Genomic DNA, 15,674 nt, shown 5'->3' on the forward strand with positions numbered 1-15,674 from the left:
ACACTGATGAAGTTGTTAAAGAGGGATGGATTGCGGATATACTCGTCTCACCGCTGCCTTTTACTTGAAGCAGAATGTCTGCATGCTGTTTTATCTTTACCTTACAGTTTACAGAGAAGTGGGCCATCAAATTGAGTGTCTCTCGTGCCCCCAAATCCCCTGTTATGGCCCTGACAGCACGCATAGCAGTGACACAAGAGTTCAGCGCTGTGAACGCAGGAGCAGCAGGGATGTCCCTGCAAGGTTTCTTTCAGCTAATAGTTTGCAGGTTTGTTTCTTCATTTAAAACTCCGTTGGTTTTGTGTGGAGGAGCGGGTATCCAGCAAACAGCAGCGATTGATTAGCTTAGCACAGCAAGCAAGAGGTAAGGAAACTGGAAGGTGGTTGGCGAGGCGCTGGAAGGGGTGGGGTCCGAGATGGGGCAATGGGTGGTGCAGCAGTGTCAGGGGGCGTGATTTAAAAAAAAGCAACTCGCAGAACGTTTGCATTCGGGCTGGATAAGGGTGGACCCCACGGAAGGTCCGCTTTAAGAGATGGAGGCAAGATACTGCTGGCCAGCTGGGGAATAAGTGATGCAGCGGAGAGAGAGAAATGCTAAAAAAAAAAAAAAGGGAAGGCTTTATAGAGGGAGCCTTTCATAGATCACAAGCTGCAACAGCAGAGGCCTAACTCGAGCTGCAAGGCACGGAAGCCAGCTAGAAGGAAGCAACAGTAGGGAGGCGGAGCCATCGGCGGGCAGGGAGTGGAATGTAGTTTGGTTGATCATTACCACCTCTCTGTTAACTTGTGTAGCGCTCTTCTTCGTGGGTCCTGTAGCATGAACTTTCACCCTGCTTTGCGATATTTTATTTGTTATAGGCGTGGCTTGTGTGTGTGTGAAGCAAATCCAGGAATGCCCCGAGTTGGAAGTCCGCAGGGCTGTTCTCCTTCGTGGCTCTCCTTGTATAGGAAATGATGCATCAGCCTGTAAATCGGCGTTATCTCGGGGTCCTGTGAACGTACGGGATTTTGTTTTAAACATATATAGTTTAGATGTGAAGAGCAACCTAACAGAAATATATGAGAAAGTATAGAGACCGCCAGGCATCGAGAGGATTCCAAAGAAATGCTGAGGGGGCGCGCAGAGCCATCAGACTGACAGGCTTACTGCTGCTGTACCGAGGGCCGGTCGTGCAGAAACCAGAAACACCGCCGCTTCTGTCTGTGTTTATATGCAGTATATTTGCATATAAATAGAGAGACAGACCGGCTGTTAAGAGGCTGTCATACACTGTCATACATTCCCACTGGAAAGTTGACCTCCGGAAGGGGAAGCGTGATGGGGAAAAAGATCCTGTGTGTTGGACTTGTGTGCCTGGACATCATCAGCGTGGTGGATAAGTACCCAGAGGAGGACACGGACACCAGGTGCGTTTAGGAATCGTTTAGCAAATGCACTCCTGCTCAGTCTGCCATCATATAGTCTTAAAGCCACAAGTTCCAGCTGAATGGTGCCTTTTTTTTTTTTTTTTTTACCATATTAAGTTGTAAGGGTTCTCTTATGGCATCCCAAACTTTAAAGTCCAATCAAAGAAAATCAGGGAGAGAGCTTGTAATATTGGAATAGAGTAGTTCCCTTCCCCCCTTACCTATGTCTGACAGCGATATATTAATCTGATCCATGATGTATTCCGTAAAGTATCCACAATTGCCTTCATATCGTCTCTATCCTAGTATTTAGGAATAGACTAATGAGCTTTATTCTGTACACATTTATAAATAAAGGAGAAGCTTCAGTTTTTTGTTTTCATGAAAGAAAATTAGGCTGGCTGTTACTTGTTCATGATTATTAGAGTTGACCACTGGAATAGATTTTGTGTTAAAATCTGGGTGAGAGAAAGCTTTCGCTATATTGGGGGATTTGCCATAACAGAATATGCTATAAGAGGGGCTTCCAGCACTACCACCTTAATAGCATTTCATGAGACTTTCAGGTCCTGATTAGATTTGACCTCTTACTTGCTTGCTGCCCCATAACTGCAAAAGTGAGAAGTTGTGAGGTAAAAATAAAATAAAGTGAAGGAGAGTGCATGTATTAGGATAAAGAGACATCCCAGGCCTGTGTCATGTGCTCTGGGATTATAAGGGGTGTAAATAACAATTTCCTAAAATGTTTGCTATATCTACTTCTTTTCTGTAATTGTGACAAGTCAGTAATTTGTATGTATATCTATAGGGCTGGGGCTCCCTTCCGGGGCGATAAATGTCTTCCTGGGATTACTAGCTTTGTCATCTTCCTCACATTTCCGCTGTGTGTTTTTTGGTTTGAGCTGAATACTGAAATGATATGCGGAATGACTGCTCTTCTTCCAGATGCTTGTCTCAGCGCTGGCAACGTGGGGGCAATGCCTCCAACTCGTGCACCATCTTAGCACAGCTGGGAGCACCCTGTGCCTTCATGGGATCCCTCGCAACAGGACATATGGCAAAGTGAGTAAAAGACATTTCTGCTAAAGTTGGGAAGGCAAAGCCGAGCTCTCACCAAGGGGATCAGCTTTTCAGATACAAAGGAACTGCAGGGCCAAAGTAGAGCTCGGCTGGCTCCTCGTTTTCTGATTCCTCACGTGTTGTGTCTGGGAACGGGTATAGTTAGTGGACGAAGGTCACAGCAGGAGGGATACTGCCTAGACTAGAGAGACAAGATGACCTCGTGAACATTGAGATGATCCATGCCTTCTGTCTGACTTCCATTTCATTATTTTATTTATTTATTTTTTAGAATTCTAGGGCCTATTTTTTGATAGATTTATAAAAGCTTTGGAATTTAGAAAGTTAAAAAAAGGGCCTGGACTGTACTACTCCCACGAAAACATTTATGCAAAGAACTGTGCCCCCACCTGGCCAATCAGTAAGTGCTCGGTACTGAGTAACATCAGTAACTGACAGGAAAGCTGGTAAACTTGTAACAGTAGCTGACTGATGCTACAGTTTCCACCAATTCTGCTTGCTGTTTCCAAATGCCAGCTAAACAAATAGCGCCCCCGTCCCCCTTTCAGATTTGTGTGGAAGAACTACTGCAATCTCACCCAGTTAATTTATTTCCTTGGGGCTCTGACTTCGTCTCAGAAGGATATTGGTCACTTGCAGAGCTACACCAGACCTCTTCTGAATCTCCTGGAATCTGAATTGAAGCAGCGTAATTGTTTTGGTTTGTCCTTCTTGCTCTCCGAGGCTGATCTGCCTTTGTATGGGTGACTTGGGCACTGCATTCCTATTACACACTACTGCAATTCTTACAGTGCATTAAGGCAAGTTAGAAAAAGGAGCTGGCCTTAAGTCCGATTGCTTTCCTTAGCTTCAGTTGGGCTCAAAGTTTGCATGCCCCTGGCAGAATTTGTAAGATGTGTAGCGTTTTAAGAAAACATGAGTGATCCGACAAAACACATCTGTTATTTTTAATGTTTCAAATTAAATTATTAAGCATCACAGATTAGCACAATCATTAAACAAACCATAACAATAAGGGAAATAATAAAATGCTCCTGTTCAGAAGTTTGCATACCCTTAGTACTTAATATCATGTATTGCCCCTTTTTGCATCAGTGACAGCTTGAGTTTTTTGTGATTTGCGAATGAGGCCCTTTATTTTCTCATGTGGTAAAGCTGCCCATTCCTCTTGGCAAAAAGCCTCCAGATCCTGTAAATTCTTTGGCTGTCTCGCATGGACTGCAGGTTTGAGTTCTCAAAGTGGCTCAAAAATGTTGAGGTCAGGAGACTGTGATGGCCACTCCAGAACCTTCACTTTCTTCTGCTGCAGCCGCTGAAGGGTCAACTTGGCCTTATGCTTCTGATCATTATTATGTTGGAAAGTCCAAGTGTGCCCCATGCGCAGCTTCCCGGCTGATGAATGCAAATTCTCCTCCAATATTTTCTGATAAGGTGCATTTATCCTGCCATCAATTTTCACTAAATTCCCTGTCACTGGAGCTCACCCTTCCCCCCCCCCCCCCCCCCCTCCCCAAACAGCAGAGATCCACTTCCATGGTGTGCTTCTCTTCATAGGCCTTGTTGACTCCTATCCAAACATAGTGTTTATGGTTCTGACCATAAAGTTCAATTTTGGTCTCTTCGTTCCAGAAGTTTTGAGGCTTCTCTATGTGCTGTTTGGCATATTGTAAGTGGACTGTTTTCTGGTGTTGGTGCAGCAAAGGCTTTTTCCGGGCAACTCTTATCATGCAGCCTATTTTTGTTCAAGTATCTCCTTATTGTGCTTGCTAAAACATCCACGTCACTTTGTTTCAGAGAAGCCTGTATTTCAGTAGAAGTTGCTTGTGGGTTTTTCTTTGCATCCTGACAAATTTTCCTGGCAGTTGTGTCTGAAATCTTTCATGGTCTTCCTGACTGTAGCGTGATATTAACAGAACCTATAATTTTCCACTTCTTGATCAGCGTTTGCACAGTACTGATGGGCATTTTCAAATCTTTGGATATCATTTTTTTTTTTTTTTTTTTAATATATAATTTTCCTGGTTTATAAAGTTGAACTTCTTTTGCCTGCAGATCTTTTAACAGTTCTTTTGCTTTCCCCATTCAGTAACCACCAAAGACAGTGCAGCCCTGGATGAAATGCACAAGGGGTTCTCAAGAGCTAAGAAACTCATTGACTATTTATACACAGACACAAATTACAATCAAACACGGCACAGGTGTGGATACCTACCCTTCACTGCCATCTCAACCTATGTGTGTCAACCTGAGTGTATATTATCAGCCCAGACATTCAAGGGTATGCAAACTTTTGAGCAAGACTATTTTATTATTTCCTTTATTGCTGTGGTTTGTTTAATAATTGTGCTATTTTGTGATGCATAATAGTTTAATTTGAAACACATTAAAAATAAGACTTACTTTGATCGTTTTCTTAACATGTTACACATCTTACAAATTCTGCCAGGGGTATGTAAACTAATGAGCACAACTGTATATACTATTTTGTTAACAGAATGTAAATTTATAGTATACTTGATAAAAACAAATGTTGCGATTAGGCAGCATCATGTGACCATGCATCCAAATCCTTTGACACATAATGGAATAGCCATAAGCTGCTAACCATTGACAGGGCCTCTCTAACACTGCCTTATGATATCACAATGAACTGCAGTCTAACTGATATCTCACTGGAGACAGTTGAAAAAAGGGTTACAAGTTAATTTTAAACGCAGAAGTATGTTTGGTTTCAGAACATTTTATAACTGCAACAGTACATTCCAAGGTGTGAATTACATGATTCTGACATTAGTCCTTGTGCTGGTGCTTTTGCTGGGGTGTGTATTACAGTTTTTATTTATTTGAATTTTTATGTTCCACTTTTTGGCACTTCAAAGCAGATTACATTGAGGTACTGTAGTTTATTTAATACATCCTTCTGCTTATTCTCCATTGACAAGCAGAGCTGAATTGATCATGACACATAAGAAATGTAATCTAACTGTAGTGAATGGACCACATAAAGTGCTTGCTGTACTGAGCATGCTTGGAAATTCGCATGCTGTCTTTTGAGTTCCTCTGTCTTTTTTTTTTGTCCAAGCTTCTACCAGGGATGTGTGCCTTCTCTCTCTAATTTGTTTGGTACTTTATAACCCTTTTTTTTTTTTTTCACTCTCTAACTCACTTTGAGTTTCTTTGCTGTCTCGGCAGCCCCTCAACAGCACTCTTTAGTGCTATCACAAATAAAAAAAGAAACTATAGGAGGGAAATGTCTAGATCCTAGAAGGCCACTTCTGGTAGCTTCAAAGCTTTGTTTTTTGTGTGTGACCAAAAGACGTCTACCACCAATGGCAACAATATTTGCTACAAATGTCTGGGGCCAGACCACAACACAGCTAACTGCTATGACTGTGACTGGATGTTACTGAGGTCCCAGAGGAATAGGACCTGAAAGATGGAAGAACTCCTCAAGTTAGTGAAAAGTCAGTCATTCCCCCTCCTCTCAGAGCATCCTCACGTTCCCTCTCTGCTGAGTTGAGCAGGAGCTACTTGAGCTTCTGTGGTGCCAGTTTCTGGTTCTGCCAAAGTTGAGCAAGGCATGAAAGTTTTCCCTTTTCAGGCTGTCTGTGGCCCCAAGAGTCTTCACAAATTGCCTACCAGTAGTGACAGTGCACCTCTAACATCAGGAGATTTTGTTTCTTTCCTTACCTGGATGACTGGTTAGTGATAGGGTCTTCCAAACAGGGTGTTGGACTCTCTGCAGAAGACTTTCCAGCTTCTTCTATGGTTCTTTGCCAAGTCGAACCTTGTTCCCACCCAAAGAATTAAGTTCATTGGGGGTAGACTCCTAAAGAAAAGAGCTTTCCTCCCATCAGTGCAAACATTTTGCTTTCAAACTTGATCCAGACCCTACTACACGGAATCAAGTCCTGGCTCCAAGTTCTGGTTGTCCTGATATACATAGCAGTAGAGGTGAATGTGGTTCCCATGATCTGTCTTAATATGCGGATTCTCCACTCAGTTGGGTCAGTTGCTTCAACCCTTGCTGTTCCCAGTGAGGATCACCACAGATATGAAGAGTCCCTCCAGTGGGACATCTTGAAGATGGTAGCTCTCCTTTACCTTCCACCACATCAAATAATGCTGGGATGAGGAGCACACAGGTTCCTGAACCTAAGGGGAGTGATCATCAACAAAGTCTGTTTCAGATCAGTCTTCTGGAGTTATGAGTAACTGGACATGCATTAAAGGGTTTTTTTCACATCTCTCTGGGGAAAGAGAATTCTGATCCAAACCAACAACCAGATAACAATGTTCTACAATCTATAGGAAGAAGCAGGGTTGTGTATCCTCTGCCAGGAATTTGGAAGCGGGCTTGCAGCAATGAAGCCTTTCTAAGCAACCTACCTTCCTGGGATCTCCAACATGTTGGTAGATCACCTGTTACGACTGGGCTCCGGTTAGGAGTCGTGAACACCACCCAGAAGGGTGGCTCCAGGTTGAGAGAGACAAGAATGGCAAGTAGCAGTGTCTGGGTCCAGGCTGGGTCAGGGCAGGCGGCAGTTAGCAGTGTCTAGGTTCAGGCTGGGTCAGGGCAGGCGGCAAGTAGCCGTGTCTGGGTCCAGGCTGGGTCAGGGCAGGCGGCAAGTAGCAGGGTCTGGGTCCAGGCTGGGTCAGGGCAGGCGGCAAGTAGCAGGGTCTGGGTCCAGGCTGGGTCAGGGCAGGTGGCAAGTAGCAGGGTCTGGGTCCAGGATGGGTCAGGGCAGGTGGCAAGTAGCAGGGTCTGGGTCCAGGCTGGGTCAGGGCAGGTGGCAAGTAGCAGGGTCTGGGTCCAGGCTGGGTCAGGGCACAGTAAGCAGGACAAGACAGGTCAGAAGGCCCGTAGGCCACACACACACAGAAGGCCCGTAGGCCACACACCGTAAGTAGAGCAAGGCAGGTCAGAAGGCCCGTAGGCCACACACACACAGAGGGCCTGTAGGCCACACACCGTAAGCAGAGCAAGGCAGGTCAGAAGGCCCGTAGGCCACACATACACAGAAGGCCCGTAGGCCACGCACCGTAAGCAGGGCAAGGCAGGTCAGAAGGCCCGTAGGCCACACACCGTAAGCAGAGCAAGGCAGGTCAGAAGGCCCGTAGGCCACACACCGTAAGCGGGGCAAGGCAGGTCAGAAGGCCCGTAGGCCACACACACACAGAAGGCCCGTAGGCCAGGTATGAAAAGCAAGGAAGAAGGCCCGAAGGCCGCGCAAGGCTAGAGCAGGGAGCCCAGGTGAGCTCGATGCCGAAGCACTGAGGGAACTGTCAGGCAGGGTTATAAGGGACAGCCCAGAGCATAGAGTGGACAGGGGAGATGGACTGGGCCTGTGAGGAGAGCCAGCACTAGAGGGACCCCTGGTGGTGAGGTGGTTGCACTGCAGCCGAAACTGTAACATCACCTCAGCAGAGTATTTCATCGTGACGAGTGATCTCTGGAGTCGCCCATCATTTGATTTGTTCACATCAGAGGACAAAAGGAAAGAAGAGAAATTCTGTTTCATTTTTCAAAGCAAGTTCAGATTCCCTCCAGATGGTTTTTCTGCAGTTTGCTTTTCCACCACATCCGTTCGGGTGAGAACAGTGTAGAAGGCATTCACGGTTCGTGTGCATCTGATAACCAGACAAGTATGGTTCTCTTACCTCATTAGATTGTCAGTCAGCCCTCCGATCCCTCTGGGATCCAGTCTGACTTTGGTAACTCAGGAGGAGGAGGGCCATCTTTGTGATCAGAACCTTATCTCTCTCATCTTGATGGCATGGATTTTGAGAACTCGCTGTGCTGTCACTTTCCAAGGAGGTTGAGGATATTATGATTTCCATCAGGAAGTCTTCAACTAGAAGAGCTTATGGGTTTAAATGGAAGAGATTTTCATTTTGATGTCAGGCAAACTTCCTGGACACACTTGCCTGAAAGCCAAAGGAGTTGCTCCAGTACTCATTCTCACTCTCCTCATTGGGTCTCAGTATCTCTTTGATCAACGTGCATCTCAGTGCTATTGCAGCTTACCATGTTCAAGTGGATGGTAAACAATCATACTTCCTTTAGTGTGGAAGTATATGAAAGACTTGTGCTATATAATTAGCGGATGAAATAAACCCCACAAAAAATATTTTCGTTAAAGATCCAAAACAAATAAATCCCTGGCATAATGAACAAATAAAAAGTCAAGCGAAATCTTAGGGAAAAAGAATGGAAAAGAAACAAAACAAACGAAAACCTAACAAAATACCGAAAACTTCTGGCTCACTACAAAAAAGTAATCCTTGATGCTAAAAAAAAAAAAAAAAATTTTCAGCTCTAAAATAGAAAAATTTACAAATAACGCCAGAACCTTGTTCAATATAGTTAAAGACCTAACCAGTGATAAAACAAACACCCCTCAGAACCTACCTGAAACTCGATGCAACGAAGTAGCACAGTTCTTCAGAGAAAATAGAGGGGCGGATTTTAAAAGGCCTGCGCGCGCCGGCGCACCTATTTTGCATAGGCCGCTGACGCGCGTAAAGCCCTGGGACGCGCGTAAGTCCTGGGGTTTTTTAAAAGGGGCGGGAGGGGGCGTGTTGGAGGTGGCGTTTCGGGGGCGTGACGCGGCGTTTTGTGGGTGGTGACGTGGGCGTGGTTTCGACCCGGGGGCGTGGCCGACACCTCTGGACCAGCCCCCAGGACCGGAACACGGAGCGGGGCAGCCGGCCGACGCGCGCAGATTTACGCCTGCTTTTCGCAGGCGTAAATCGTGGAATAAAGGTAAGGGGGGGGGGGTTTAGATAGGTAGGGGGAGGGCGAAGGAAAGTTCCCTCCGAGGCTGCTCCGAAATCGGAGCGGCCTCAGAGGGCGCTCGCAGGTTGCACAAAACCTCTTTAAACAGGCTTTCTACAAAGAGAATGAAGAGACCAAATAAGAGAATAACCCGGCACCGAATACATAGTTTTTAATTTCCTGTTCTTTCCCGACCTCTAAATACACTTAAGATTATTTTATTTATATATGAACTGCAATAGTAAAATCAATACTTAACAAACAGTTTTATATTGAGAGAATCCTATTACCGCTCATATTGGCATGGTCATAATGTTTTAGCTATCCTAACTAATTTCTATTACTATATGTGCCTTTTTGTAAACCGTTGTGTTGGTTAATTTACTGAATGACGGTATAGAAAAGTTTTTAAATAAATACAAGACTTCTGCTTTTGCCAGGGAATCTCAGTGTGGTATTGCCACAACTAATGAAACCACTTGCCCCAAATTTTCTGCCAAAAGTACAGTAGTTTCAGCTTTTCATTTGAATCAAGCCATTTGTTGCTAATGTTCTTTCCAAGACTTCTTGCACGTGAAGGCGATAAGATCTTCCATTTACTGGATTGCGAAAGGACTTCAACTTTATCTGATGAGAACGCGATAATATCGTTAGGGCTCTCAACTTTTTGTCTCTTGTGATCCTAACAGATTTATTATTTATCTTATTTTAAAGCATTTGTTTTCAGCACAAATACTATAATAATAATAATAATAATAAATACTACTAATAAAATGTATCAAGGTAGATTACAGTTTACGAAGTACATAATTTTATACAAAAAAGTAGAATCAAATATAATAATACAAGGACAATATCTGTCTGTAAGCATGCTGGCAAGGAGTAGCGGTTGCCAAGCATGCATTTTCTAATTGGTTGACAGACTGTATCGCACATTTCTATGCTCTGACTAGCCTTCTGATCATAGACTCTTCCAAGGCTCATCAAGGAGGAACTATGATTACATTTACAAAGGTAAAATGTGGTTGTCTGTTCACACCTTCATGTCCGATTATTGTCTGGTTAGTTTCTCAAGAAGTGACAGTAATTTTGGGCAAGCAGTTTTGCACAGCCTGTTCACCCAGTAGTCCACTCTTCACAAAGAAGCCGGGTTGCTTTTCAGTAAGTGTTCTACTGCAACCCTCATCTTGGGACTCGCCACATGTCCTGGCCAATTCAGCCCTGTTTTGTTGACGGAGACAGCAAGTTTGCTTACTGTAAACTGGTGCTCCATAGACATTAGGATGAATTAGCTATGCTTAATACCTGCTGGCCTCCCTGGAGATTGACTGTCTAAAGCTAAGCTGTACAGTCTACTGAGAATCTCACTAAGCAGCATGCATGGGAACTCTTTTATACATGCTCAGAGCAAAAGCTCTATGATTTAGAAGAGAAGGATGTGTTCAGCACCATCAGATGATGACACCCATGTGAGAACCCCATTTATAATAAGCAAACTTGCTTCCTGCTGTGGGTTTTGTTTTTTTTCTCATACTGCTGTGTGTTTTGTTTTGGGTTTTTTTAGTCTGTGTTTATCCTTGATTCCTTACTTAGAGATGCCTTATTTCTAATAACTTTTGATGTTCAAGCACCCTCTGCACTTCCCAAATATCTGGATTTTGGGCAGTTGCAAATTTGCCCTAGCCCCATTTTCTGACGAAAGAGGAAAAGGGAGAGCAAAGCTGAAGCACCATGAAAACTCATTTGTGGCTACCAGGTGTTTGCTCTTATCCCTTTCTCTCAAACAGCTCAGAAATTGCAGAACTAAACATGTCCCCAGGGGTCATAAACCACAGCTCCTTCCTTAGCTTCCTACAGCACACCCATAAACTAGCTGACAAGACGTTGCTGTTGAAGGACCATTGATGCTCCTTCCCTGGAAATTGAGTGTATTACTAGAGAAGTCCAAACTGAGCCAAAGAGTAGCACCCAGGTCCCCTTAGTGACAGTGTTTTTGATGTCAATTAACACCTATGCAATTAATCAACTTGTAGGTTGTCTTTCTGCTCAATTTTTTAATAAGGCTGTCTAAAGCTGCTGACTAATGGGGCAGATTTTGTGCAGTCTTTATCTGTGCTGAAATTCCCAGTAAAAGCACTGATCTCACACTGAAAAATTAGAATAAATGAAGAACATCCTGTCCACTAATAAGCATGGCCTAGACTCATCATTCCACTATAAATATAGCAGAATGATGAGCTGTGGGGAAAAAAGGAGCAGGGGTAATATTGAGCAAGTGGCCGCATCGCAGCAGTACATTTTCGCCCGCCGCAGTTGCAGGTACACTGCATAATTTTGCCCCTGTCCCATCTATGGGAAAGGTGTAGTTATTTCTGGCAGTACTGCCAGCAATTCATGTGTAAAACATTATCTCCCACAGCGCTACCGGGCCTTAAATTCTTTAAACCCCTCCCCTTTTCCTCATTTAAATTTTAAAGTCGTGACGCGGTAGTTATCGCATGCGTTAGGGCATTTTATCACGTGCAATAACGCTCTAACGCACCCTCTAACGGCTATCACGATTTGATGAATGACCTGGTTTCTTAGGTATTAAGAATCAACACGATTGTATTTTATTTTTAGCTAGTCTAGATTTCTTAGAATCCAATGGGTGTTTTTTACTTAAATTTTTAGAACATGAAGCACCTTCTTTCTAAGGAGCAAGGGTCACTGGGAAACTGCAGAAAATTCAGATCTTAAGGGAACATTTTTTTGTGAATCAATATAAAGAAACTGCAGACTGCATTCATCTTAGATTTATTTTATGCTCTTATTAAAGCTATGAATTTTTTTTCACAAGTTTTAGACTTGACTTTTCCTGTTAACAAAATATTTCCAAAATGGGGAAATAGGATTTGTCTGATCATAAATCTAGTATTTTTCTATGTATTTTTCATTGAAAATCAAGCAAACACTAATCTGTAATCATAGCCACCTTCTGTAAGCTTTTGCTTTCCCTGATTTTTTTTTTTTTTTTTTTTTTGTTTTTGCTTTGCTGGAGAGAACCACCTCCCCTGTGTAATTATGAAATTATAAACACCTCTCCTCCTCCTTCCCCCCCCCCCCCTCTCTCTGTGAAACCACCAGCAGTTTTGCATTGGACAACTTCAAACTCTACAATATTGACATCAGTCATGTGATCACTCGCTCGGAATGTTCCTTCCCAGCTTCTGTAGTCATCGGCAACAAAACCAACGGCAGCCGAACCATCCTGCATTCAAACAGGTGTGTAATGAGCGATGAACGGGGAAACTGTCTGCTTAGGAAGACTCACGATGGAATGCGGATAGGTACCTGTTCTCCAAAAGGCACAGTTCTCTAGGCCGCACTCTGTTAAAATGACATGGCTATCTGTGGGCATGCCATCAGCTGTGACAGCAAGGTTTAGTAACTCTGAGGACAGGCTTATCCAGTCCGAATTTCATCCATTTGGATTCCTGATTTCCCTAAGAAGAAGAAGAGGGCTGCAAGTCTTTGCATGCATTGGGATAAAACCGGAATTGGATCAGCCTGTCCTGAGAAAATAGTTTGGTAACCTTCACAACAGCTTTGTTGATTTTTAAGAGCTGCCCCATGTTCTGTGTAATTATAACAGACTCGTGGTATTCTTGCTGAGGTACAGTGCATGAGACGTAGGTAAGTGTCTGCACAGACAGGTGAGCTGCAGCGCTGGACAGATTCCCTGCGCTATTGTGTTGGATGTCCATGAGCAGGCTGAGGTTTATTTGGTCAGTAATCCCTTGTTTACCCCTCCTATTATTCCCTTTCCTCCCTCCAACCCCCCACCCCCACCCCAAAGCTTCATCATTGATGATTTTCAGAAAAGGGGCATAGAGGTGTCGCATGTGGCATGGCAGAGCCGTGGGGACACTCCTTGCAGTTGCTGCACCGTGAATATCGTTAACGGCTCCAGGACCATCACGCTCTATGACACGTAAGAGACCTCCTGCCAATTTAATCTGACAGCCAATCAAGTCCAATTGCTCTACCATGCTTATATTTCTACCCCTACTCTTTATCCTCATCAGTGCTCCCCATGCCAGTCCTGAGATACATAGGAGAAGCCAGTGTCTGCTGTATACCTGCAGAGAGATCACTAGGGGGTTAAACATGAGTGATATTTCTTAATACTAAATGCTTTGGTCATAACAAATGTAAATATTTCCACTGTCCAACCACCCCTTCCTTTCTTTTCCAAGCATGTGTGATTGACTTGTATTCATTCATTATGTTGTTCTATAATTTAATTTCATTTTCATGGCAGATGCTCAGCACAATTATTGTTTGTTTTTATTTACAAGCTATTTCACTAATGTAACAACATTTTCAGTTCCCATCTAAAGGCTAGGTTTTAAGGACTGGTCAGATTTTCTGCAACAATCTTGGAAAGTTATAAGACTACACTTTTCCTTTTTTTAAATATGGCAGTTTCCTCTTGCATCTTTGGGTTTCCAGCTCAATTGAAACTAGTCTCCATAGGGTTGCAGTGCCATAAGGCTTCATAATTTAACAGGTTTTTACCCTATTTTATATCTTCTGTCCCCTACCCTTCAGCTCAACTCAGCCCTTGCAGTGAGTCCTCAGTCTGGGGCCACAAATCACAGCTCTTTCCAGAGCTTTGCTAACTTGGACACTAAATCTGGCCACTAGGTGTCACTGTTGTGCCAGGGATTATCTCCCCTTAGGGGCTGTGAACCCTGTGTCTGTTGCGTCCCTAGACCCGGCCAACCTGGAGGATCAAAGGCAAGTCCCTCCACAGGGCAATGCAGAGCCAGCAAGCTGTTCCCAGACCCATATTTTTAAAGCGAGTCTCAGAAATTTGAGCCTTATGGAAAAGAAAAATGTTCTTGGTTGTACAGAAAGTTATAACACTAATATCAAAATGAGCTTGCCTCAGGGTTGCAGGCCCATGGCTACATGGCCTGCAACCCTGTGGCAAGCCATGTAGCCTGCAAGCTAATTTTCAAAGGGAAACACTCTCCCTCCCTTCAGCAGGGTTGGAATGAAAATCCCCATGTGTATTTTCTTTCTTTCAACCTAACCCCACTCTTTTTTTTTTGTTTACTGCGGGTAATAGTACCAGTGCTATTAAATGTAGGCACCTCTGTCTAATAAGGGACGATGGCATTGTTCAGACACCTCATTTTCATGTGTAAAATAGCTTTGAAATTATCCTCAAAATTTGTAAAAGATGTTTTTAATTGACAACCCCTAATATGTGATGCAGGTATCACACTGATACACAAAAAGCATGAATACAGCACGGACAGCTGAAGTTGGGCTCTGGGAAGAAGAGGTTTAAAACCAGGAAGTGGGGCCATATAAAGGAGGTTTGCCTTTTTATTCCAAAAATTGTAATAATTTATTAAGTAAAATATATTATTTGAGTAAAACAATGAGGAATTGGACCAAAAGAGGAAGAAAGAGACAAATTGATATTCTGAGCAATCTGGCCAGTAGCAATTTAAAAGTAATGTTTGAATTATTTTGGAAATGTAAAATTTTTGGAGTATTGAATAAGCAGAGTACAATTTTTTATTTTTTTTGTTGTTTTAAAGAGATTTAAGCCTTTACATAAGTCAAGAGGATTGTTGGAGCACAGGCAGCATGGATTCACTAGGGGAAGGTCCTGTCAGACAAATCTGATTGATTTTTTTTGATTGGGTGACTAAAGAACTGGATTCAAGAAGAGCGCTTGATGTGATCTACTTGGATTTCAGAAAAGCTTTTGATACGGTCCTGCATTGGAGGCTTGTGAATAAAATGAGAAGCTTGGGAATGAGCGCCAAGGTGGTGGCCTGGATTACAAACTGGTTATCGGACAGACCGTGTGTGATGGTAAATGGAACCTCCTCTGAGGAGAGACTGGTGTAAAGTGGAGTGCCACAAGGATCAGTGTTGGGACCAGTTCTGTTCAGTATCTTTGTGAGCGACATTGTGGAAGGGATAATGGGTAAGGTTTGTCTATTTGCGGATGATACTAAGATCTGCAACAGAGTGGACATGCCGGAAGAAGTAGAGAGAATGAGAAGCTGGAAGAGTGGTCGAAGATATGGCAGCTGGGATTCAATGCCAAGAAGTGCAGAGTCATGCATCTGGGGTGTGGTAATCCAAAAGAGCTGTACATGTGGGGTGAAAAACTGTGCATGGAGCAAGAGAGGGACCTTGGGGTGATTGTTTTGCCTTCTTCAGATTGCTAAACACTATCTGACAAGGCAATAGCTAAAGCCAGAAGAATGCTGGGCTCCATGGGGAGAGGAATAAAAAGGAGGTGATAATCCCCTTGTACAGATCCTTGGTGAGGCCTCACCTGGAGGTACTGTGTCCAGTTCTGGAGACCATATCTCAAAAGGGACAGAGACAAGATGAA

At 43.6% G+C, this 15,674-nt stretch overlaps 1 protein-coding gene across 9 annotated transcripts in view; it reads left to right on the forward strand.

Moving 5' to 3' along the window:
• The first annotated feature begins 468 nt into the window (after positions 1-468).
• KHK (ketohexokinase) overlaps positions 469-15,674 on the forward strand; it is a 40,794-nt gene continuing 25,588 nt past the window's right edge. Inside the window, exons 1-4 of one of the 9 annotated variants that reach the window (XM_029596312.1) lie at positions 469-1,407; positions 2,353-2,469; positions 12,392-12,529; positions 13,104-13,238. In XM_029596312.1, coding sequence (XP_029452172.1) covers positions 1,319-1,407; positions 2,353-2,469; positions 12,392-12,529; positions 13,104-13,238 — 479 coding nt within the window. In that variant the 5' untranslated portion in view covers positions 469-1,318. The remainder of the gene's footprint in view (positions 1,408-2,352; positions 2,470-12,391; positions 12,530-13,103; positions 13,239-15,674) is intronic. The other 8 variants (XM_029596311.1, XM_029596306.1, XM_029596307.1 and 5 more) reach the window with 8 other exon arrangements.

Source organism: Rhinatrema bivittatum, chromosome 3, assembly GCF_901001135.1.
Source record: "Rhinatrema bivittatum chromosome 3, aRhiBiv1.1, whole genome shotgun sequence".
In the NCBI taxonomy this organism is placed as follows: domain Eukaryota; kingdom Metazoa; phylum Chordata; class Amphibia; order Gymnophiona; family Rhinatrematidae; genus Rhinatrema; species Rhinatrema bivittatum.